The sequence below is a fragment of the Mobula birostris genome, chromosome 2, assembly GCF_030028105.1.
Source record: "Mobula birostris isolate sMobBir1 chromosome 2, sMobBir1.hap1, whole genome shotgun sequence".
Lineage (NCBI taxonomy): Eukaryota > Metazoa > Chordata > Chondrichthyes > Myliobatiformes > Myliobatidae > Mobula > Mobula birostris.
Window position 1 is genome coordinate 22849544 of NC_092371.1, and position 25071 is coordinate 22874614.

At 42.1% G+C, this 25071-nt stretch overlaps 1 protein-coding gene across 5 annotated transcripts in view; it reads left to right on the forward strand.

Moving 5' to 3' along the window:
• Nucleotides 1-25071, forward strand: part of LOC140185134 (AP-1 complex subunit gamma-1-like) — a 134676-nt gene that overhangs the window by 65179 nt on the left and 44426 nt on the right. For all 5 annotated transcript variants that reach the window (XM_072238471.1, XM_072238493.1, XM_072238513.1 and 2 more), the window contains 5 exons: nt 5014-5127; nt 6962-7102; nt 17031-17085; nt 17195-17317; nt 24971-25060. In XM_072238471.1, coding sequence (XP_072094572.1) covers nt 5014-5127; nt 6962-7102; nt 17031-17085; nt 17195-17317; nt 24971-25060 — 523 coding nt within the window. The remainder of the gene's footprint in view (nt 1-5013; nt 5128-6961; nt 7103-17030; nt 17086-17194; nt 17318-24970; nt 25061-25071) is intronic.

Genomic DNA, 25071 nt, shown 5'->3' on the forward strand with positions numbered 1-25071 from the left:
AGTCAGTGATCAATCTGAATGGTGAACATCTATAAATGGGAACCTGCATATTTAATGGAAAAAGTTCGCTCTTACCAAGACTCAGTTTGTAACCAGGAAAACTACTAAACTGAGCGAGCAAAGATAATACTGCCGGAATGGATTTCTCAGGGTTAGAAATATATTAATAGTAAATTATCTGCATATAGTGGTAGTTTATGTATCTCATTCCCATGGGTAATACCAAATATATTAGGACAGTCATGAATAGCAATAGCTAACGGTTCCAGGGCAATATCGAATAATAATGGATTAAGAGGGCAACCCTGCCTAGTACCATGAAATAACTGAAAAAAGGGAGATCTTTGGTTACTGGTAAATACCGAAGCCAAAGGAGTAAGGTATATCAAATTAATCCAAGATATAAATATCGGACTAAAATTAAATTTCTCAAGCATATTAAACAAATATGTCCATTCGACTCTATCAAAAGCTTTCTCAGCGTTCTGAAGTTCTAGGTAAAGAAGTATAAACAATATTCATTAATCTTCTAATATTAAAGAAGGAGTAACGATTTTTAATAAATCCAGTCTGATCGACAGAAATAATTTCAGGCAATACATTCTCCAGTCTCGTTGCCAATATTTTAGAAAAAATCTTAGAATCCACATTCAGCAAAGATATAGGCCTATAAGATGCACTGACCTCTACCTTGCCGACGCACAGCGACAACTCGTGGATACCTCCTCTTATTTACCCCTCGATCGTGACCCCACTAAGGAGCACCAGGCCATTGTCTCCCACACCATCACCGACTTTATCCGCTCAGGGGATCTCCCATTCACTGCTACCAACCTTATAGTTCCCACGCCCCGCACTTCCCGTTTCTACCTCCTACCCAAGATCCACAAACCTGCTTGTCCTGGCTGACCTATTGTCTCAGCTTGCTCCTGCCCCACCAAACTCGTTTTTGCATACCTCGACACGGTTTTATCACCCCTTGTTCAATCCCTTCCAACCTATGTTCGTGACACTTCTCACGCTCTTAAACTTTTCGATGATTTTAAGTTCCCTGGCCCCCACCGCTTTATTTTCACCATGGATGTCCAGTCCTTATATACTTCCATCCCCCATCAGGAAGGTCTCAAAGCTCTACGCTTCTTTTTGGATTCCAGACCTAATCAGTTCCCCTCTACCACCACTCTGCTCCGTCTTGCGGAATTAGTCCTTACTCTTAATAATTTCTCCTTTGGCTCCTCCCACTTCCTCCAAACTAAAGGTGTAGCTATGGGCACCCGTATGGGTCCTAGCTATGCCTGCCTTTTTGTTGGGTTTGTGGAACAATCTATGTTCCGTGCCTATTCTGGTATCTGTCCCCTACTTTTCCTTCGCTACATCGACGACTGCATTGGCGCTGCTTCCTGCACGCATGCAGAACTCGTTGACTTTATTAACTTTGCCTCCAACTTTCACCCTGCCCTCAAGTTTACCTGGTCCATTTCCGACACCTCCCTCCCCTTTCTAGATCTTTCTGTCTCTGTCTCTGGAGACAGCTTATCCACTGATGTCTACTATAAGCCTACTGACTCTCACAGCTATCTGGACTATTCCTCTTCTCACCGTCTCTTGCAAAAACGCCATCCCCTTCTCGCAATTCCTCCGTCTCTGCCACATCTGCTCTCAGGATGAGGCTTTTCATTCTAGGACGAGGGAGATGTCTTCCTTTTTTAAAGAAAGGGGCTTCCCTTCCTCCACTATCAACTCTGCTCTTAAACACATCTCCCTCATTTCACGTACATCTGCTCTCACTCCATCCTCCCGCCACCCCACTAGGAATAGGGTTCCTCTGGTCCTCACCTACCACCCCACCAGCCTCCGGGTCCAACATATTATTCTTCGTAACTTCCGCCACCTCCAATGGGGTCCCACCACTAAGCACATCTTTCCCTCCCCCCCCCCCCCCCCGCATTCCGCAGGGATCACTCCCTACACAACTCCCTTGTCCATTCATCCCCCCCATCCCTCCCCACTGATCTGCCTCCTGGAACTTATCCATGTAAGCGGAACAAGTGCTACACATGCCCTTACACTTCCTCCCTTACCACTATTCAGGGCCCCAAACAGTCCTTCCAGGTGAGGCAACACTTCACCTGTGAGTCGACTGGGTGATATACTGCATCCGGTGCTCCCAATGTGGCCTTTTATATATTGGCGAGACCCGACGCAGACTGGGAGACCGCTTTGCTGAACATCTACGCTCTGTCTGCCAGAGAAAGCAGAATCTCCCAGTGGCCACACATTTTAATTCCACATCCCATTCCCATTCTGACATGTCTGTCCACGGCCTCCTCTACTGTAAAGATGAAGCCACACTCAGGTTGGAGGAACAACACCTTATATTCCGTCTGGGTAGCCTCCAACCTGATGGCATGAACATCGACTTCTCTAACTTCCGCTAAGGCCCCACCTCCCCCTCGTACCCCATCTGTTACTTATTTTTATGCACACATTCTTTCTCTCACTCTCCTTTTTCTCCCTCTGTCCCTCTGAATATACCTCTTGCCCATCCTCTGGGTCCCCCCCCCTTGTCTTTCTTCCGGGACCTCCTGTCCCATGATCCTCTCGTATCCCCTTTTGCCTATCACCTGTCCAGCTCTTGGCTCTATCCCTCCCCCTCCTGTCTTCTCCTATCATTTTGGACCTCCCCCTCCCCCTCCAACTTTCAAATCCCTTACTCACTCTTCCTTCAGTTAGTCCTGACGAGGGGTCTCGGCCTGAAATGTCGACTGCACCTCTTCCTACAGATGCTGCCTGGCCTGCTGCGTTCACCAGCAACTTTGATGTGTGTTGCTTGAATTTCCAGCATCTGCAGAATTCCTGTTGTTAGATGCACATTCAGTAGGATCCTTACCTTTTTTAAGAATTTCAGATTATGAAGACACACAGTCCTCTTTTTATTGTCATTTAGTAATGCATGCATTAAGAAATGATACAATATTTCCTCCGGTGTGATATCACAAAACACAGGACTGACCAAGACTGAAAAAAACTAACAAAACCACGTAACTATAACATATAGTTACAACACTGCAACAATACCATAACTTGATGAAGAAGTCCATGAGCACAGTAAAAGTTCAAAGTCTCTCAAATGTCCCACATCTCACGCAGACGGGAGAAGGAAGAAAAACTCTCCCTGCCATACCCGACCACGGTCCGACTCTGAGTCATCCGAAAACTTCGAGCTCTGATCAGCTCTCCGACACCGAGTACTGAGCACCATCTCTATCCGAACGATTCGAAATCCTTCTCCGTTGCCAACAGCAGTCAAAGCCGGGGATTTTGAGGCCTTCCCTCCGAAAGATTCCCAACTGCGCAGTAATGACAGCAGCGAACATTTTTCCAGATGTTCCTCTGTGCTTTCATGTCCCTCTCCATCAAACAGAATTGTCCACGGCCCCTATTTAATGGATACGATACCATTTTTCACCGGAGGGCTGCGCGAGCTTTCTCTCCTCCTGCCAACAAATTAGGGAAATAGAAGCTCGATAAAAAGATTGAGGTAATTTACCTATAGATACTGCATCCCTAAAGGCTCTACATAACCAATGAGAAAGTATAGTAGAGAAGGATTTTAAAAATTCTACTGTATAACCGTCTGGACTAGGTGCTTTACCTGAATTCATCGAGGAAATAGCATTTTTTGTTTCTTCTACCATAATAAGTACATCTAGTTTTAAATGTTCATTGGGTGGTAATTTTGGAATATTCAATTTCTTTAAAAATTCGTGCATTAAAGTGGAGTCATCAGGAAATCCTGATTGGTATAGAGAGGTATAAAATTCTTGAAAGGATTTGTCTATCTCATCATGATCAACTGTCAGAGTACCATCTTTTTACGAATCTTAACAGTCTGGCGTTTAACCAAAGCTGATTTCAGTTGAGTAGCCAGTAGTTTTCCAGTTTTATCACCATGTATATAGAATTGACTCCTAGTTTTAATTAATTGATTTTCAATCAAAGATGATAGTAATAGACTATGTTCCATTTGAAGTTCGACTCTCTCTTTATAAAGCTCCTGATTAGGAGCAATTGAATATTTCTTGTCAATCTCCTTATCAGAAGGGATTAATAGCAATTATTTATGATATAATTATGAAAATACAGCCAGGTATATCTGATAAAATTAAAAATGAATGGGAAAGGGAAATTCAACTTCGCCTACCTATAGAGAAATGGGAAAAAAATTTTCAATTAGTTAGCTCTTCCTCTATATGTGCTAAACATCCGCTGATACAATTTAAGGTAGTGCATAGGGCCCACATGTCTAAAGATAAACTAGCTTGTCTTTACTCCCATATAAATCCCATTTGTGACAAATGTCACTCAGGTGGCTTCTTTGACTCATATGTTCTGGTCCTGCACTCTTGGAAAAATTTTGGAAAGATATTTTTGATACTATTCCAACAGTTTGTGTTTTGATTTACAACCCCATCCTATTACTGCAATTTTTGGTTTGCCAATGATGGAACATAGATCTTTATCCTCTTCAGCTTGTTGAATGATCGCATTTGTTACATAAATGGCCAGAAGATCCATTTTAATGAATTGGAAAGAGACCAACCTCCCTACTACATTTCAGTGGTTCTCCCAAACCAGTTATATGGTTATGTTTCACTGAAGGCAGGGCTCCACAGATTCTTTGTTAACAGTTTTGATAGAAATTGTTGTACCCCTCAGTGGCTGAGAGATGCCAGAGTGGTTTCCTTGAAAATAGTATCTCAACTGCGATCTCTACAGAAATCTCCACTTCTGTAACTCAGTGATTTGGATTCCCAGCACTGCACCTTGGAAATTTTGTTAAGCAAATAGTTCCCAATTTGCTTTCGTACTCTTTCTCTTATGGCATGAGAGCTGTTCCTTTACTTTCAGTAAATCTCCTTCATGGGATGTGCTTCCTCCCCCATCTATCCTTCTATATTTTTGTATTATTAAATAAAAATTCTTATTTCAAAAGGTTTTTATTTTCTGAAGGTACGTTGCATTGACATCACTTTTGAAGATGGTGCAGACAGACCACAATGCAGTGCAGAGACACCGGAGTACGATCGTAGACTGTCTCACTGACCTTGATGTCTCCATTAAAAGGTGATGGCCCAGTGACTTGTAAAGCAGAGCTTACACTGGTAATGGATAAATTTCAGCTTCCCGTTCCTTGATCCTTTAAGATATTGACATCAGTTAGTTTCCCAGAATTGTTATAGTCCAAACAAAAATTTCGTATGCAACAAATAAATTGTTAGAAACAAGAACAGAGAGCGTAACACACAAAACATAATATGCCGTTGTGCTCTTTGTTCCCTGTTTTTAACAATATGATTTGTTGTGCTCATTCAAAACCAACTAGAGGTCACTTGATGTTTCCTCATACTCCTAGTTAGATCTCCAATGTGCTTTTCTTACATTGACCTCCCAGAGGTGATTTGTACATGGGCTCGGGCAGCAGTTATTGATGAGCTACTTCATATTATGGGGTAGTTCTGTTACCAAAATACCAGTCTTGAGTGGAAGCCACTTTAACTTAAAAACCAGTGTGCATAATGGTTTTAGAAACAGAAGGTTACTTTAGGGTACAGGGTGAGGTCATGATTAGTCTGAAGTGAACAGGGTGCTGCATATTCAGAAAGGGTGAAGGTCGAGTGGTGACAAGGTCAGAATTGGGTATTTTAGATTTTGCTGAGATTAATACTGGAAATTAATCCCAACACCACTCACCTGGTGATCCTTTAGCTTCTGAGCTTCAGGTAAATGGCAATAAACATCTGACCCCCACAGAATTTGTCTCCAACTTCATAACTGTAATTCATTCTGTGACTTGCAAATTAATGAAGTGTTATTTCTAGTATTTTATTGATCATTGATCATTTTAAATAGTAACATTTTACACATGGTAGTTGATTAAAAATGGTTAATATTCTATTTGTAAAAATACAGGATATTAGATGATAATTGTGATATTGCAGGATATGATAGGAAATATTTTGGAATGTGGTATGTTTCGAATTACACACCCAGGGTATGTTTATACACAGTGAAAAATGTTTCAGAAGAAGAAATTAAATGAGCCATTAAATCTAATAAGGGATCATTTCCTGGAGAGTGCTTATACCAATAATCTCTGCTACATTGGATTGGTGGCTAAAGAAAAACAACTGTAGATTATATAATTAGTATAATATTATCAATTTACACCATCTGTTGAATTTATAAAGTCCATAATATGAGATCTGGTGGAGTTATCCTAAACATATCCATTCACATCTTCAAAGGAATATCTGTGGATAGTGCTCATCCAGCAGCTTTTTCAAGCGATGTACATTTAGATCATGGCAAACATCACTGTAGATCTCGTGTATATATTTTCTCTTTCTTAATACGAGGGGTGATTGATAAGTTTGTGGCCTAAGATAGAAGGAGTCAGTTTTAGAAAACCTAGCACATTTATTTTTCAATATAGTCCTCCTACATTTACACACTTAGTCCAGCGGTTGTGGAGCATACGGATCTTGGACCTCCAGAAAGTGCCCACGGCAGGGGTGATTGATAAGTTTGTGACTAAGGTGGAAGGAGATAAGTTATTAACTTCAGACTTTCTGCATAATCACTCAAAGAGTTGAACTGCACGTGCATGTAACGAGAGCTGTATAACTCATCTCCTTCTACCTTAGGCCGTGAGACCAGGAGCATACAGTCAGAGGTCACTTTATTAGGTACAGGGAGTGCCTAATAAAGTGATGACTGAGTGCTGATGTTGGGTAAAGGAGATGGTACTGGAGCCACAGGTGCCTTCTGCTTTCACTTCAGTTTTTTCTAATTTACTAATTCATTTCTGAATCCAGATTTTAGACATTCTGAATGGAGGTTGTGCTACCATCTATGTAAGAGCATCTTTAATGCAACTACTTTGTTCTTTGTCACCTAGACGTGCAATGGATTTGTGCTTTGCCCTGGTTAATGGCAGTAATGTTCGAGGAATGATGAAAGAATTACTCTATTTTCTGGACCACTGTGACCCGGAGTTTAAGGCTGACTGTGCTTCAGGAATATTCCTGGCAGCAGAAAAGTAAGTGAGGAAATGTCATTCCCTTGCTTTTGCCTCAAGGCATCGCTGTTACACCTCTATGCCCAGGTTGATTTATGCTACTAAAACCACAAATTTAGTTTGTTCTTGGACTGCTTACCTTCTTGTGCTGAAGGTTCAGCTTGTGTGCAACACATGCATAATTTTGTGTTTAAAGATATTTATCTGCTGGTAGTCCTTAGCTCACATTTCTTCCACCTGTCACAATAATGTTTTTAATTTAACACTAAACTTCCTGTTCAATACAAAAATCAATGTTTACCAAATATAGGATAGAGTTATAACATAATAAAGCATTGAAACAGGCCCTTCTGCCCAACTGGTCCATGCATCTCCCAAGCCTCTTCCATCCAAATACCTCTTAAATGTTGCAACTGTACCCACCTTGATCACTTCCTACCCTCTGTGTGTGTAAAAAAAAAAAAAAAAAAAAAAAAAAAAAAAGTTCATAAAGTTAAAGATGAAACATTCTTTTCAACATTGTAAGCAAGATTAGTGTATTATTTTTGTTTTGTACAATTTTAGAGTGGGGAAAAAAGGAAAGGAGCACCATGCAAAAGTTTGGGCACCCCAAGAGATTTGACCTCTCTGATAACATTTACCAAGGTCTCAGACCTTAATTAGCTTGTTAGGGCTATGGCTTGTTCACAGTCATTGTTAGGAAAGGCCAGGTGATGCAAATTTCAAAGCTTTATAAATACCCTGACTCCTCAAACCTTGTCCCAACAATCCGCAGCCATGGGTTCCTCTAAGCAGCTGCCTAGCACTCTGAAAATTTAAAATAAATGATGCCCACAAAGCAGGAGAAGGCTATAAGAAGATAGCAAAGCGTTTTCAGGTAGTCATATCCTCAGTTCATAATGTAATTAAGAAATGGCAGTTAACAGGAACGGTGGAGGTCAAGTTGAGGTCTGGAAGACCAAGAAAACTTTCCGAGAGATCTGCTTGTAGGATTGCTAGAAAGGTAAATCAAAACCCCCGTTTGACTGCAAAAGATCTTCAGGAAGATTTAGTGGTAGTGCACTGTTCTACTGTGCAGCGACACCTGCACAAATATGACCTTCATGGAAGAGTTATCAGAAGAAAACCTTTCCTGCATCCTCACCACAGAATTCAGTGTCAGAAGTTCACAAAGGAACATCTAAACAAGCCTGATGTATTTTGGAAACAAGACCTGTGGACTGATGAAGTTAAAATAGAACTTTTTGGCCGCAATGAGCAAAGGTATGTTTGGAGAAAAAATGGTGCAGAATTTCATGAAAAGAACATCTCTCCAACTGTTAAGCACGGGGGTGGATCGATCATGCTTTGGGTTTGTGTTGCAGCCAGTGGCACAGGGAACATTTCACTGGTAGAGGGAAGAATGAATTCAATTAAATACCAGCAAATTCTGGAAGCAAACATTACACTGTCTGTTTAAAAAAAAAAAAAAAAAAGCTGAAGATGAAAAGCAGACGGCTTCTACAACAGGATAATGACCCCAAACAGACCTCAAATTCCACAGTGGACTACCTCAAGAGGCGCAAGCTGTAGATTTTGCCATGGCCCTCACAGTCCCCCAACTTAAGGAACGTGGACTCAGACCATGAGAGGTCTTGCGTCGGGCATCTTCATGCCTTACAAGGCGCAGATTGGAAGTCTGTGTGGGGCGCCACTCCTCGCATGCACTAGAGCAATGTGTGGTTAAGTGCCTTGCTCAAGGACACAAACATGCTGCCACAGCTGAGGCTTGAACTAGCAACCTTCAGATCACTAGACGAACGCCTTGACTGCTTGGCCATGTGCCCAACACAAACCTAAACATCATCGAAAATGTGGATAGACCTCAAAAGAGCAGTGCATGCAAGACGGCCCAAGAGTCTCACAGAACTAGAAGCCTTTTGAAAGGAAGAGTGGGTAAAAATCCCCCAAACAAGAATAGTTTGGGCATCCCTGGTCAAAATTTCTGTTACTGTGAATAGCTAAGCGAGTAGAAGATGAACTGATTTCCAAAAGGCATAAAGTTAAAGATGACACCTTTCTTTAATATTTTAAGCAAGATTACTTTTTTATTTCCATCTTTTACAGTTTCAAAATAACAAAAAAAGGAAAAGGGCCCGAAGCAAAAGTTTGGGCACCCTGATTGGCAATACTTTGTAACACCCTCTTTAGCAAGTATCACAGCTTGTAAACGCTTTTTGTAGCCAGCTAAGAGTCTTTCAATTCTTGTTTGGGGGATTTTCACCCATTCTTCCTTGCAAAAGGGTTCTAGTTCTGCGAGATTCTTGGGCCGTCTTGCATGCACTGCTCTTTTGAGGTCTATCCACAGATTCTCGATGATGTTTAGGTCAGGGAACTGTGAGGGCCATGGCAAAACCTTCAGCTTGCGCCTCTTGAGGTAGTCCATTGTGGATTTTGAGGTGTGTTTAGGATCATTATCCTGTTGTAGAAGTCATCCTCTTTTCATCTTTGGCTTTTTTACAGATGGTGTGATGTTTGCTCCCAGAATTTGCTGGTATTTAATTGAATTCATTCTTCCCTCCACCAGTAAATGTTCCCTGTGCCATTGGCTGCAACGCAAGCCCAAAGCATGATCGATCAACCCCCGTGCTTAACAGTTGGATTCTTTTCATGAAATTCTGCACCCTTTTTTCTCCAAACATACCTTTGCTCATTGCGGCCAAAAAGCTCCATTTTAACTTCGTCAGTCCACAGGACTTGTTTCTATAAATGCATCAGGCTTGTTTTGATATTCCTTTGAACCTTTTGAATAGAACAAAATGCCTACTTTACCAATCTCTCTATTTGTGTGGCTGCTTTCAGTGAACTGTGTGCTCTAATACATGGGTGTTTCCTATGCTAAGTACAAGCAAACTGCACTGAGTTATCGCATCTATTTGACTATTTTAAAATTATTTCTCGTTTTGAAACCATATCGCTCTAGCAGATCTTCCTATGCCACAGTTTGTTATGAAACTGTGCAGAGTAGAGGTAGATTAGATGTTTTATGTATGTTTTGAGGGAAAGTGTTACTCTTCTGGAAGTATATTCACCTGTTATTGTAAATTGCAAAGTATAATTTACCTAAATGCTTGGGCTATCACAAAGCTTTGAATTCAAATGCAAAGCCAATTCGTAAGCTGTAAATTACTGACAATGAACATGTAGGGATTGCACAAAGTCTGGTCACTACAACTAGCAATTGAGACATTGAAAATAGGTGTTTGCAGCAAAATGAGGAAGAATAGAAGCACGAAGTATTTAATAGGAAATGAATTGCAAGGACAGATTTCACTATTTTTAGTAGCTGTTGTCAAAAACTGTTTTATAAATTGTCACAATTATTCAGTCAAGTTTCTTTCAAGTTTTGTTGCAGACTGAGTTTCTTAATGTTCTTGTGACCTGGTGGTGATATTTAATAAATTGTGTTGGATAGTTGTCCAATGTTTTTCTCAATATCTGCTCAAATATTTCTTCCACAGTGTGCATGGATTATTTAATGTCAAGCATTGGTAGGTCGCAGCTGCAGCGGTTGACCATATAAAAAGTAGGGCTGAATCCTGTCAGTATTTCAGCATCTGGAGGAATTTGCATACACTATACTGCACTGGAAATGAAAGGAATGACATCTGACTTGCGGGAAAACATTGGCAGTACTTGGGCACACTCCTCTGTTAAATTCTGTGCCACAATAAATTCTGGGTTTTGAATTTGCAACAATGTGACAGTTTGTTCCACGTGGGTTTGGGAATCTATAAAAGTAAACCTGTAGAAGAATTATCCGATTTCATTTGTCTTTTTCTTGAATATTATTGAAAGTTTAAAGCCTATGTTAAATTGAATTCAGATGTTTAGAAGATGGCTTCCAATCCAACTGCTGGTTTCGTTTTGCATTTCTCCAAGTGTAGAGATGACATTCAGTAGGAAAAGGTTGTTTGCCCTGCTGTTATATGGTTCATCGCATATTAAGATGGGAGCAGTGATTAAGCTCACTAAACTGTTTCCCCATTGGTGCACATAGCATAAATAAATATAAAGGAAAGCTGGATTCTACACAGCAAGTTTCTTAAACTTGTTCAGAATCTGCAGACGTTTATTTGATATGTTTCCACAATATACTTCAGGTGTATTAATGGGCAACAACTGTTTAAAACATGTATTCAATGGAGTATGAAAGGCTCAAAGAGGGTAAAATTTTTGAGGTGGATCCTGGAAAGCTTTTTAACACAATTTAAAGATAGACCAATTGGAGTGTCAGTAGGAGACAATTTTGCAGATAGTGACCATAAGTCTGTAAGTGGTTGTGGAGAAAGATGGGGCTAATTCAGGAATCGAGATCTTAAACTGACTAATTTATTTAAAGTAGGACTGATTCTGGCAAAAGTAGTCTGGGGGCATCTGTTTGCCAGTCTGCATCTGCACAATGGGAAGTATTCAAAGGAGAAATAGCGAGTGTTTGGGGCTAATGTACTGCTTTGAAGGTGAAAGCCAAGGGTGACAATTACAAGAAATATGGGTTGAATAAAGAAAATAAACAAGTCATATAGTAGCTGGGAAAACTCTAGAGGTGCGGTGACCTACAAATGTAGGTTGCTAAAAAAAGCAAATAGGAATCCCAAACATCACTGGTAGACAAGTATATTGAGGACAAAATAATAGACGGGAATAAAGTAAGACCCATTGGTCCACAAGGCAATCTGTGCACACAGCCAGAAGCTATAGGTGAGGTCATTAAGGAATATTTTTAATCAATACTCATAAAGGCAACAGTTTTATAGTTGCAGAATTCAGCAAAAGGGAAGGTGAAATTCTATTAGATTTCTATAAAGAGGAAGTATTCAATGCTTTACTGGTCTTAAAGGTAGGTAAACCTTTGGGGCAGGATGAGATTATTTTCAGGCTTCTCCAGGAGGCAAGGCAAGAGGTTGCTGGGTTTCTGGCTGAAGTTTCTAAATCTTCGCTGACCATGAGTGAGGTAATAAAAGGCAAATGTAGTCCCCCATTTCAAGAAGGCCAGCAAGGAAAATTCTGGCAATTAGGGACCAGTGAGCCTAGCATTGGTGGCAGGGAAGTTATTGGGTATAAAAAAAAGCCTGAGGGACAGAATTAATGATCACTTGTTGGTCAGAAATAGCCAGGCATGACTGTATAAGGGAAGATCTTGTTTGACCAATCTGGTTGAATTTTTTGAGAAGATAACAGTGTGCTTATGAAAGCAGTGCAGAAAATGCGATTTACAAGGATTTCATTATGCCTTTGAGAAGGTCCCACATGGGAGACTGGATCATAAATATAGGTCCATGAGATTGCAAATGGAGATGGGGTGATTGGATAGTGTTGCTTTTGTGATTGGATGTGTGTAATTAGTAGTGTTTGTTAGAAGTCAGTGCTAGATCCTTGCTTTTGGTAATATACGGGAATGATTTGGATCCTGTCCTTCCTGAAGCAGAGAAGGTTTGGCCAGCATGTGTTTGTCTTGGGGAAGACAACTTCTGGCCCAGCCAAACTGAGAAATCTCATTTGTGTGGATGCTGTGTGAGGTGTTGCCCAGTGACAAATCTGTATCGCAAAATATCAGCTGGTACACCATATGCGATTAAGCAATTGAGCTTTATAATTCTTATCTGACTATAGTGTTAGTAAAGAACATAAAAAGAAAAAGGGCCCATTTTAATGAAACAGTCTTACGTGCACGTTGGAGCTCACAGTTCCTTCCATTTGTTCCCATCAGCCTCCTCTGAGCCTCGTCAACTCCCACACCCTCGCTCCAAGTCCACTCCATCCTGCAGTTTACCAACTCTCTCCACTTGCGTCTTCTCTCTTCATCTCTCCCCAGCAAAAGACAGCGAATACCTTCTCTCAGACACACAAGAAGGAATAACACGCCTCTTATTTAGTGGCGCACATTCCAAGGCCCCCGTTATCTCTGGTCATAATGCAGACACTGCTGCTGCAGAGAAACCATTACATTTGCAGTGAAACATTACAGAGAGGCCATTATATTAGCAGTGAAACCTTACAGAGCGTTACGCTCTCCCCCCACCAAATTTAGTCATGTCCTCACGACGTTGACATAACTCGCCAACCCTTCTTGCAAAGCACAAAGTCCAATCCAGGTGTAAAAGGCAGTGACATGGCTCCCCTAAATGGTAGGGGCCACACTTTGTTCCCCTGGTGCTACATAGGCCAGTCTATCTGGGGGTCTCCTAATTCTCTGATACCTCCGTTCCCCCTCACCTAACTCTTCAGGTTCCAACACTACTGGGGATACTTCTGGTCTAACTGGCGAGGCCTTCTTGGGCTTATAACTCGTGCCCACCTGCAACTCAGACCCCTCTATCCCATGGCCAAGCCCTGCTTCATCCCTCGCAGGGTCCTGCTGCAACCCAGGCTGTCCATAGATAGTCCCCCCCAATTTCACCTGACCCAGTGAGAAAAGGACTGGGAGTCTCTTCCTCAGTCAATGGGGAGTTAGCAAAAGGCAGCATATGCTACACATCCAAGTCCTTGTCCTCTGAGTCAGTATCCCTCTCGAGTGGAGCCGGCTTAACCTCTCCTACTGTTGGCCCTGCAATCACCCCGCGTCTCTGCAGAGTCCTCTTACTAGATGTAGGCTCCAGGTCGGGCTCTGGGTCTACCTGCACCTCTTGTCCCAGAGGCAGAAGGTGGTTCCGATGGAGAATCTTGACAGGCCCATTCCCATCCTCAAGCTTCACCCTGAAAACTGGCAGATTTGCCATCTGACTCTACCACATAGGGCATAGCCGCCCATCGATCAGCCAGCTTATGCTTCTCAGGTAGCCCCAAATTCCTTATGATGACTTGGTCTCCCAGCAGGAGTTGGGAGAACCTCACCTTTTGATCATACCGCCTCTTATTTCCTTGATTCTGCTTGGCAGCTGCGACCCCAACTAATTCATAAGCCCTTTTCATATCAGACACGTACTTCAGGTAAGTCTTCGGTGGCAAATCGCCCTCGTCAGTCCCAAAACAAAGATCAATGGGCAATCTTGCTCGTGGTCCTTGACTTTTTGACTCCAAGTATGCCCAGTAGATCATGGATGAACCTGCTCTCAAATTCCTGTCCCTGGTCACTATGTACCCACCTGGGGAGGCCATAATAAATGAAATACTTCTCCCATAACACTTTGGCCACCGTGGACATCCTCTGGTCCTTGGTAGGAAAAGCCTGCGCATGTCTGTGTAGTGATCTGTGATGACTAAGACATTCACCGTGTTGCTGGCATCGGGTTCTATTGACAGGAAATCCATGCACACCAGGTCCAACGGCCCCGCACTCTGCAGGTGGGTCAAGGGAGCCGCCCGCATAGGCAGCATCTTCTGCCGTGTGCATCGAATGCATGACTTGCAGTAATATTCAACCTCCAGCTTCATTCAGGGCAGTAAAACCGGTCTCTGAGCAATCCATAGGTCTTTTCAACCCCCAAATGTCCAGGATCATCATGAAATGACTTCAACGAAATCCTCCAATACTTCTCTGGCAGAACCAGCTGGCAATGCCGAGGTCGGACTAGAGGTGACGTGACCTGGTATAGGATCTGGTTCTGCAACTCTAACAGAGGCCATTCTCTCAGTAACGGAGACACCGCCATGTGTTTCATCTTCTTCCCCTGAGCCATGTCTCCCTTTTCGACCGATGACCAAATGGTACCAATGCACGGGTCATCTCACTGAGCAGCTGCCACTTCCCCAGAATTCAATTCCAGCAGCTGATTTGTCTTCACAGCAGTCAGGTTACAGTAAACTTGTGGAACGGCGTCATCAGAAGCTCCCAGTTGAGCCACTGCTCGATCCTGCCCCTGCTTTCCCTCTGCTTTCATGGTGATGGCAAACTGACACATGGTCTTCACCCCCGGGGCAGGGACGCTCTCCCACTCTTCATCCCTGTCCAGTCCCTCATGTGCCCATCAGGACAAAGCATCTGCATCAGTGTTCCTGCTTCTCAGCCAGTACTTCAGGCTGAGATCATAGGCAGACAACGCCGCCAACCACCAATGGCCTGTGGCATCCAGTTTCACCAAGGTCAAGATATAAGTTATTGAATTGTTGTCCTTACTCACCTTAAACTTGGCCCCATAGAGGTAGTCACTCAGCTTATCCATCACCGCCCATTTCAATGCTAGAAACTCCAACTTGTGCATGGGATTGTTTTTCTTGAAGGGCGACAGACTCCAGCTGACAAATGCAACAAGTCTCAACCCAGTGCCCTTATTCTGATACATGACACCCCCTAAGCCCTCTCGGCTAGCATTGTGTGCAGTACATATGGCATTCGGGGGTCCGCAAAAGCTAGCATTGGCGCCTGGTTCAGCAGCTCCTTCAGCGACTGAAAGGCCTCTACATATTTTGCATCTCACCTCAGGCCAAAGGGCTCCGATGGGCTAAGATATTCTCCACCCTCCTGCTTTATTTCCCCCTTCCTGCCTTCCCCAAGGGAGGGTAACCGCACAGAAGCTAATTCATCGGGTGACTCACTTTCGCATAGCCCTTGACGCCACAGAACCCGAGGAACAAGCGCAAAGGGCTCACAGTCTGGGGTCTTGGCCAGGTGGTCACCGCTTCTATCTTAGTTGGGCCCTAGCTACTCCATCCCGTGAGACTATGTGCCCAATATAGCTGACAGGCATTTTGCAGAACTGGTACTTGTCCAGGTAAAGGTTTAATCCTTCATCTTTCAAGCGACCCAGCACCTTCAGTAGCCTCACTTCATGTTCTTCCAAGGTGGACCCATATGCTATGAGGTCATCCAGATACACCAACACCTCAAGCAAATTCATATCCCCCACCATCTTCTCCATAACCCACTAGAAGGTTGCAGGGGCTCTCAATATGCCCTGGGGCATCCTTTCGAACTGGAAGAATCCCAGAGGACATGTACGTAAGTGCCGTCTTCTCTTTGTCAACCTCTCTCATGCTATCCACCCCTCAAGTCCAGCACACTGAACCACTTCACACCACTCAGTGTGTCTTCTATCCTCGGGACCGTATTCTGGTCAGTAGAGGTTGGTGCTAGATCCTTTCTTTTGGTAATAGGCGGGAATGATTTGGATCCTGTCCTTCCTGGAGCAGAGAAGGTTATGTAAGTGGGGACGTGATTAATTTGTATGAAATTAGGCAGTATAGACAGGATTGATTGCCAGTCAAACATTTCCCCATATCAGTGATGAATAAAACTTAAGAGGACAGAGATTTAGGGTTAGGGCAAGAGACTTGGGGGAATCTGAGGGGTATTTTTTGTTTTACCCAGAGAAATGAATACTGGATTACACTATCTGACAAAGTACTGGAAGCAAAGTCACTGACAGCATTTGTAAATTGTCTCGATGAACACTTGAATCACACAGGTAGTAGAAGGTTGCAGACCAAGTGCTAGAAGATAGAATTAATACAGTTAGTATCCACTGGCCAGCATTAGCCAAATGGCCTTTTTCCATGCTCTGCTTTTGATGCTATAATGTGTTTTGAAGTTAATTTGTATTGCACATTGCTTCTTTATGGACCACAGTAAGTTGCTTGGAGTTGAGATAATGGAAATATTTGTGGAATTAGGAAATTATCCTGTAATGAAGTATGAGCAATAGATCAAATTTATAAGAATGACAAATGATCTTGTGGAGAATTACAAGATTATGAGTGGGGTAGCTGGAGCATCGGCTAAAAGCCCGTCTTCTATCTGATAAATCTAGGTCTAGAGCACATTTTCAAATAAGAGTCAACGTTTTGGACTGAGTTCTTTGGAATTTGTAGCTGCAGAGGGCTGTAGCTGCTTTGTTATTGAATGTGTTCAAAGCTAAGATTGAGGAATTGAGTAGCAAAGGAGGTTCAAGGTGCAATTTGGCTTGGTCTAGCTATACTTGTTTTGATTGGGTATATGACCTAATTTAATGTTACAATTCGTGGTCTTTTCCAGATATGCCCCCAACAAGCGATGGCACATTGACACCATCATGAGAGTGCTTACCACAGTATGTATCACCTCCAGGCACAATCTCTGATATTTGCTCTTCACAGTTGTCAGAATGCTGCAGGACAGGTTGCATTGCTGTGGTACTTTTTTTTTTACCTTCTCCACAGGCTGGAAGTTACGTCCGAGATGACTCCGTGCCTCTGTTGATTCAGCTCATCAGTAATGCAAACTCTCTTCATTCATACATTGTGCAGAAACTTTATCAGGCTATTCGTGTGGATATTTCACAGGCAAGTAGCAAAATATGTTGTTTACATTTATTAAAAATAAAGATATGTTGCTTATATCATTGCAAAGTACTTAGTACAAGATGCTGTATTTAACTCTATTTCTGATACCTGTATTAAACCATACAGAATAATGTTTATGGTGGCAGAATCCAACCTGATCTTACTTCCCAACTTCCATATAGTAGTTTGTGCATTCCAAGTGCTTTAGAAATTTGGATTCTACCTCTGCTGCTCTTGAGGCAGGTATACAGAGAGTGAGGAGTGGCCAGTCTTATCTTGCTAAAATCTGTATCCCTGAGTTTTTTATCCTCTCTGCTGATAATAACAGAACCCAAAGCCCCTTGTTACACTACACAATTCCTCGGCTGCCTTTTCCAAAGAGAATAATTTAGCCTATTTCTGTTTGTTATAAATAGAATTTTTCAGTCTAGCTGCATTATTATAAAAGCCTCTGCATCCTCCCTGATGTTCATTTGCTGCTCAAAACCACACACAGTACCTGAGTTATGACTTGACTAACCTTTTTGAGGTAGTTAAAGTGCAACCTCAATTTCGTATTCTATGCTGTCAATAAAGTGTTGTATCATATTTACCTTTTGTTTGGTCATCTTATCTTCATTCTTATCATTGTTATGTGGTTATTCTTATTTGGTCATTTTATCTTGCAGTATTTTTGGGGATCTATGGACATCCCCTTGAGTATGTTCCTCTGGCTTTTTCGGTTTCTTGTCATCCATTGTCCCATCTTCTCCTCCAATGCATTATCTGTGCTTCTGAAATTTATCTACAGCATTTATTTTGCCATCTTGTCGCTCTGTTGGTATTTCCTGAAACCTGGTTCTCTCCCTTTTACTCTAAAAACAATTGCATTTTCTGTAGTCACCTAAATGGAGCCTCCTACTTTTAAATACATCTGATATATTCCAGGAAAAAGTGTTTTCTTAAATCCTGCAGAACTCCACAACAAGCTTCTGTATTAGTTTCTGTCCTAAGTTATATTTCTAATATTTGCCCATCACCCATGTTTACTTGATAGACCCTTAATTATATGCTTTATCATTACTTCTCTCTTTAAACAACTGGTCCTGGGTATTATGCCTCTGGACAGAAAGGACTGAAACATGGTTAGAATTTATTTTCCTCCCTTCTCTTATCTGTCTTGGATATGCTTCATCTCAGTCTAATTTTATATACTTTAATATACTAAATCACCTGTTTCCTCTCAGTCTCTTCTTATCCATTCATAAGTATTGTATGCGCACGGTCACCAATTTAGATAAACTAGAGGCATAATTGTTATTGTAGGCCACGTGCACTTTGTCTGGTAGCAAACAGATTAGTTTGGTCTCTAGAACTTTTGTCATTTTTGTTAATCTCTTGTCTTTGGTCTCCTTTGATAGCATGCTGGTGTTTTAATTTCATAAAACTATTAGACATAGGAGCAGAAGTAAACCATTTGGCCTATCGAGTTTGCTCCGCCATTCCATCTTAGCTGATCCATTTTCCCTCTTAATTCCGTTCTCCTGCCTTCTCCCTGTAATTTTTTCCACACCCTGACTAATCAAAAGTGTATTGGTACACGCAGTGACCAGAACTTCACAGCAACCTGTGGCAACAAATTCCACAGATTCATCACCTTCTGGCGAAAGAAAGTCCTCCTCATCTCCATTCTGAATGGATGTTCCTGTATTCTGAGGCTGTGCCTTCTGGTCCTAAATTCCCATACTTTTAGAAACATCTGCTCCACATCCACCCTATCTGGGCCTTCCAACATTCAATAAGTTTCAGTGAGATCCCACCTCATTCTTCTAAATTCCAGTGAGTACAGACCCAGAACCATCAAGTGCATCTTGTATGTTAACTCTTTCATTCTTGGAATCATTCTTGTGACCCTCTTCTGAGCCCTCTCCAATGTCAGCACATCTTTTCTTAGTTGAGGGGCCCAGAACTCAGAAAAGATACTCCAAATGAGGTCTCATCAGTGTCTTATAAAGTCTGAGCATTATATAATTGTTTTTATATTCTAGGAATGCTAACATATTTGCCTTCCTCACAACCAACCCAACTTGCAAATTATGGAATCCTTCCCAAACCCCTTTGCACCTCAGATTTTTTAATTTTCTCCCCATTTAGAAAATAAACTCTGCTTTTATTCCTTCTACAAAAGTGCATTCACTTCAAGACCCTGTGTTTCATCTACCACTTTTTTTGCCCATTCTCCCAATCTGTTTAAGACCTTCAGACTCCCTGCTTCCTCAACACTACCTCTCTCCCCCCCCCCCACTATCTTTATATTGACTGCAAACTTGGTGACAAAACTATAAATTCCTTCATCCAAATCATTGACATATAACATGAAAAGAAGTCCCAGCACAGACCCCTGTGGAACACCACTAGTCACCAGCAGTCAACCAGAAAAGGCTCCCTTCATTCTCACTCTTTGTTTCCTGCCAATCTGCTATTCCTCTATCCATGCTAGTATCTTTCCTGTAATACCACGGGCTCTTAACTTGTTAAGCACCCTCATGTGTATCACCTTGTCAAAGGCCTTCTAAAAATCCAAGTACACAACACCTACCCATTCTCCTTTGTCTATCCTGCTTGTTATTTCCTCAAAGAATTCCAACAGATTTATCAGGCAAGATTTCTCCTTGAGGAAATCATGCTGACTTTGGCCTATTATATCATGTACATCCAAGTACTGTGAAACCTCATCTTTAACAGTGAATTCCAACACCTTCCCAACCACTGTGATTAGGCAAATTGGCTTATAATTCCCTTTCTTCTGCCTCCCTCCCTTCTTGAAGAGTTGAGTGACATTTGCGATGTCCTCCAGAACAATACCCGAGTCTAGTGATTCTTGAAAGATCGTTACTAATGTCTCCACAATCTCTTCAGGTACCTCTTTCAGAACCCTGGGGTATTGTCCATCTAATACAAGTGACTTACCTACCTTAACCTTTCAGGTTCCAAGCACTTTCTTGTGAATATTAGCAGATGCACTCACTTCTGCCCTCTGACACACTCGAATTTCCAACATAGTGCTAGTGTCTTACACAGTGAAGACTGACGCAAAATACTTATACACCTCCAATTCCTTGTCCCCATTACTACCTCACCATAGTCATTTTCCAGCAATCCAATATCTACTCTCGCCTCTGTTTTTCTCTTTATATATCTGAAAAAAAACCTTTTGATAACCTCCTAACAGGTTTCCTAACAGGAGATCCAATATTGCATCCCCTCCAGTTGGTACCTCTATATATTGATTTAGAAAACTTTCCTGAACACATTTTACAAACTCTAAACCATCTAGACCCCTAACAGTATGGGAGTCCCAATCAATATATGGAAAATTAAAATCCCTTACCACCACAACTTTGTTTCCTGCAGTTGCCTGCTATCTCTCTGCAGATTTGCTTCTCCAATTCTCGCTGACTATTGGGTGGTCTATAATACAACCCCACTAATGTGGCCATACCTTTCCTGTTTCTCAGCTCCACCCATAAGGACTCAGTAGACAAGCCCTCTAATCTGTCCTGCCTGAGCACTGCTGTAACATTTTCCTTGACAAGCAATGCTACCCCTCCCCCCCCCCCCTCCCCCACCTTTCATTCCTCTGCCTCTATCACATCTGAAACATCGGAACCCTGGAACATTAAGCTGCCAGTCCTGCCAATTCTGGGACTGAATTGCTCCCAGAAACTCCGGCCATTGCTGTTCTGCTAGTGTCCCATTCAAATCAACTTTGGCCAGCTTCTCTTTCATGCCTCTAATTCCTCCACTGAAATACTGATGCATCTGATTTTAGCTTCTCCCTCTCAAGTTGCAGCGTGAATTTAATCATATTATGATCACTATCTCCAAAGAATTCCTTACCTTAAGCTCCCTAATCAAATTGGGTTCATTGCACAGCACCCAATCCAAAATGGCCTTTCTCCTAGTGAGCTCAACCACAAGCTGCTTTAAAAAGGCATCTCGTAGGCATTCTAGCACCAATCTGGTTTTCCCAGGCTACTTGCGTATTGAAATCTCTGATGACTATCATTACATTGCCTTTTGACATGCCTTTCTTATCTCCTGTTGTAATTTGTACCTCACGTTCTGGCCCACAGCCTGTATATAACTCCTATCAAGGTCCTTATACCCTTGAATTTTCTTAAATCTATCCACAAGGATTCTGCATCTTCCAATCCTATGTTAATCCCTTTCTAAGGATTTGATTTTGCTTTTTAACCAACAGAGCCACAGCACCCCTTCTGCCCACCTGCCTGTCCTTTTGATACAATATGTTAAGCTCCCAATTTATAATCTTCTTTCAGCCATGACTCAGTTATGCCCACAATGTCATATCTGCCAATCTCTAACTGATCATCTGTCTTATTCCATATACTGCATGCATTCAAATATAACACTTTCAGTCTTGTATCCATCACCCTTTATCGATTTTGTCCCCACGTTACACTGCAACTCATCCTACTGAGTCCAATTTTGCCTTAACATCTGCCTGTTCTCCCTGAGGGTCTCACTACACATTGCACCTGCTTGTGTACCAACTGCACCATCCTCAGCTCTATCACTCCAGTTCCTATTCTCTACCAAATTAATTTAAACCCTCCCCAACAGCTCTAGCAAACCTCCCCACAAGGATATTGGATCCCTCGGCTTCAGGTGTTACCCGTCACCTTCGTACAGGTCACCCCTTACCCAGAAGAGATCCCAAGATCCAGAAATCTGAAGCCTTCCCCTCTGTACCCGTTCCTCAGCCATGTATTCATCTATCAGATCATCTTATTTTTACCTCCACTAGCATGTGGCACAACCTGGAACTTTTCAGCTTTCTATTAAATTCCCTAAATTCTCTTTTCAGGACCTCCTCCCTTTTCAAAGTTCAAAAGTTCAGGGTGCATTTATTATCAAAGTATGTATACTATATACAACCTTTAGATTTGTCTGCTTACAGGCAGCCACAAAGCAAAGAAACCAAATGGAACCCACTTTTAAAAAAAAAAGCGACCATCAAATGCCCAATGTGCAAGAAATAAAAATAAATTGTGCAAACAATAAAAGTAAGCAAGTAACATTCAGAACTGAAGTGAGTCCGCAGCCAATCATCATTGCAGCAGATCCAGGAGTCCGTTAGTTGCAAGCCACAGTGACAGTTCAGCACAGAGATAATTAAACCTCACGGAGCAACAAGCTGAACAGTGGCCCCTCCCTCTTCTCTGGAGGCAACACCCTGAATCTTTTCAATCTGGCCTGGCACTTAGATTGGCCAAAACCTTAGGGATTTCCTTGCTCTTGGACATGGGCCCTCTGCTTCGATATACTCTCAGTCCAGGCCTCAACTGTCTCGATTCAGCCCGTCTCCAACCTTTCCATCTAGACCAGCTCTTAAGTCGGCCAAACAGCGGTTTGTTCCTCTCTCTCAGGCCCAGGCCTTGCCACCTCAGTTCTATCACTTAGGATTGCCTCCAAGTCCACTCTAGCAATGGCCAAACATTGGCTCATTCCATGCTCGCGGGTCTGGGTCCCGCCACCTTGATGTGGCCCATACCTGCCACAACCATCTTGCACCTTCAAGACTTCAGATCACACTGCAAAAGTGCCAGCTTGTACACAGCATTCAAAGGCTCAACTGGAAAGGGAAGTTACAGGCTATTGATGGCAATAATTATTTCTGAGAAAAAGTGTGATTAATTAAGTGGTTGATAGTTTTGTTTGCTACCAGCATGTCGTTGGCATGTTTCACCAGGACCACCTTAAACCAGATCAATTTCCTTCCAATGTAACTATGGAATCCCCTATCACTGTTGCAGTCCTCTTCTCCACCAACCCCCCACACTTCCCTTCTGAGCCACAGTACCAAACTCAATGCAAGAGACCTGGTCACTGCGGCACCCCCCTCCCCCCCGATAAGTTGTCCCCCTCAACAGTATCCAAAGCAGTATACTTATTATTGAGGGGAATGGCTGCAGGTGTACTCTTCACTAGCTGCATATTTCCTTTCCTTCTCCTGACAGTCACCCAGGTACCTACCTTCTGCAACTTAGGGGTGTCTACTTCCCTGTAGCTTCGATCTATCACCTCGTCATTTTCCTGTATGAGCCAAAGGTCATCAAGCAGTAGCTCCAGCTCCTTAACATGTTCTCTGAGGAGCTGCAGCTCAGTGCACCTAGTGCAAATGTGGTTATCTGGGAACCTGAAGGTCTCCCAGAATTCACACGTCTCATATAAAGAACACATCACAGCCCCTAGAGCCTTCCTCACTATAGTAACTGACAAAGAATGAAGAAACTTGTCTCGTCCAAGCTTGTTGAGCCGAAGCCTCCCCACTCTAACACTGGTCCACTCACACGATGGCCACTCAACTTGTCCCTACCTTATTTTTATTTACCCTTGCAAATGAATCATGATACAATTAGGCTGCCCGAAAAAGTTGAAAGCTCACAAGTGCTGCTCTTTAAATTGTCTGGAGCCTCCTCTGTTGTTTCGATTGGACCACCGGAAAAAACTTACAATTTGCTCTTTCTCAATCTCGGACTCTTAGTATGTGGTATAAGGTTCCATTGTTCACTTTATTGAAAGTTGCATGTTGCTGGACAGTTGTCCCTACATTCTCAATTCATTCTCTCTGCCCAGCTTGATCTTGCTCACATTTTATCCCTTCTCAGAACTGTGATTCTTCAGCCAATTCGATACCTTTTCTCCCCTACCATCTCATTTGCAAACCCTTTTGTCAGGAATGTGAATCACTGAAAACCAAAAAAAAATGAAATCTAAAATAACAGAAAATTTTAAATACTTGAGTATGTTCAGAATTTCATGTCTTTATTTTGGAGAATCAGTTATCCTTTAATGCTTCTGATTCAGTAATCCCTATGCTACCATAAATTCACCTGTCTATATCTGCCCTGAATAAAAAACGCAATTGGAAGATCTCAGCAGATGAAATAGCATCTTTGGAGACAAATGTATATCAACATCTTCATCCACTAAATTCTACAGTATTTTCTTTTTTGGTAGATTACCATATCTGCAGCCTCTTCTGTTCTGTCCTCAGACTTCCATGTTGGCTTCTTACTATTTTGTCTCTGCTGCCTTCAAATTTACTTAAGAAGTTGTTATTGTTACAAATATGAACTGCAATCCTTGACTGTTCAAGGATCCTTGACAATCCTTGTCAACCCCCTCTGCTTAACAACTATTTAATCATGAAGATGTATAAAATGTTTGAATAAATTACAGTCACTCACTCAATTCAGCATTACAGTAACAGTCTTGGCTAAATTCAATTTAACTTGCTAACTCTGCCATGGCTTTTATTTCAATTATTGCGTTATGTCTTAGTCTTCCCATTTTGATTAATAGCAAGACAAGAAATCTGGTTTGGTAATATTTCAGACGAGTGAGCATTTTGGTTCAATCTCTATTGGATGGCAGTCTTTGCTAAAGTTGAAACGACCAGTTGCTCTTTGCTCTACCTTTCATGCATGTGCTTTCACCTTCCAGATCTTTCTCCATTTCAGCCTCCTCTCATTATGTTAAGTATTCTTTGTTTTACTTTATAAACCAGATGCTAAAATTTGCATGAAAATAACTTGGTCCAAAGTGGGCTGATGTGTTTCATTTTGGTCATTCTTCTTTTAACAGCAACCTCTTGTACAAGTTGCAGTGTGGTGTATTGGAGAATATGGGGATCTTCTGTTGTCAGGAGAGTTTGAGGACGAAACGCCAGTTCAGGTACAAATGTA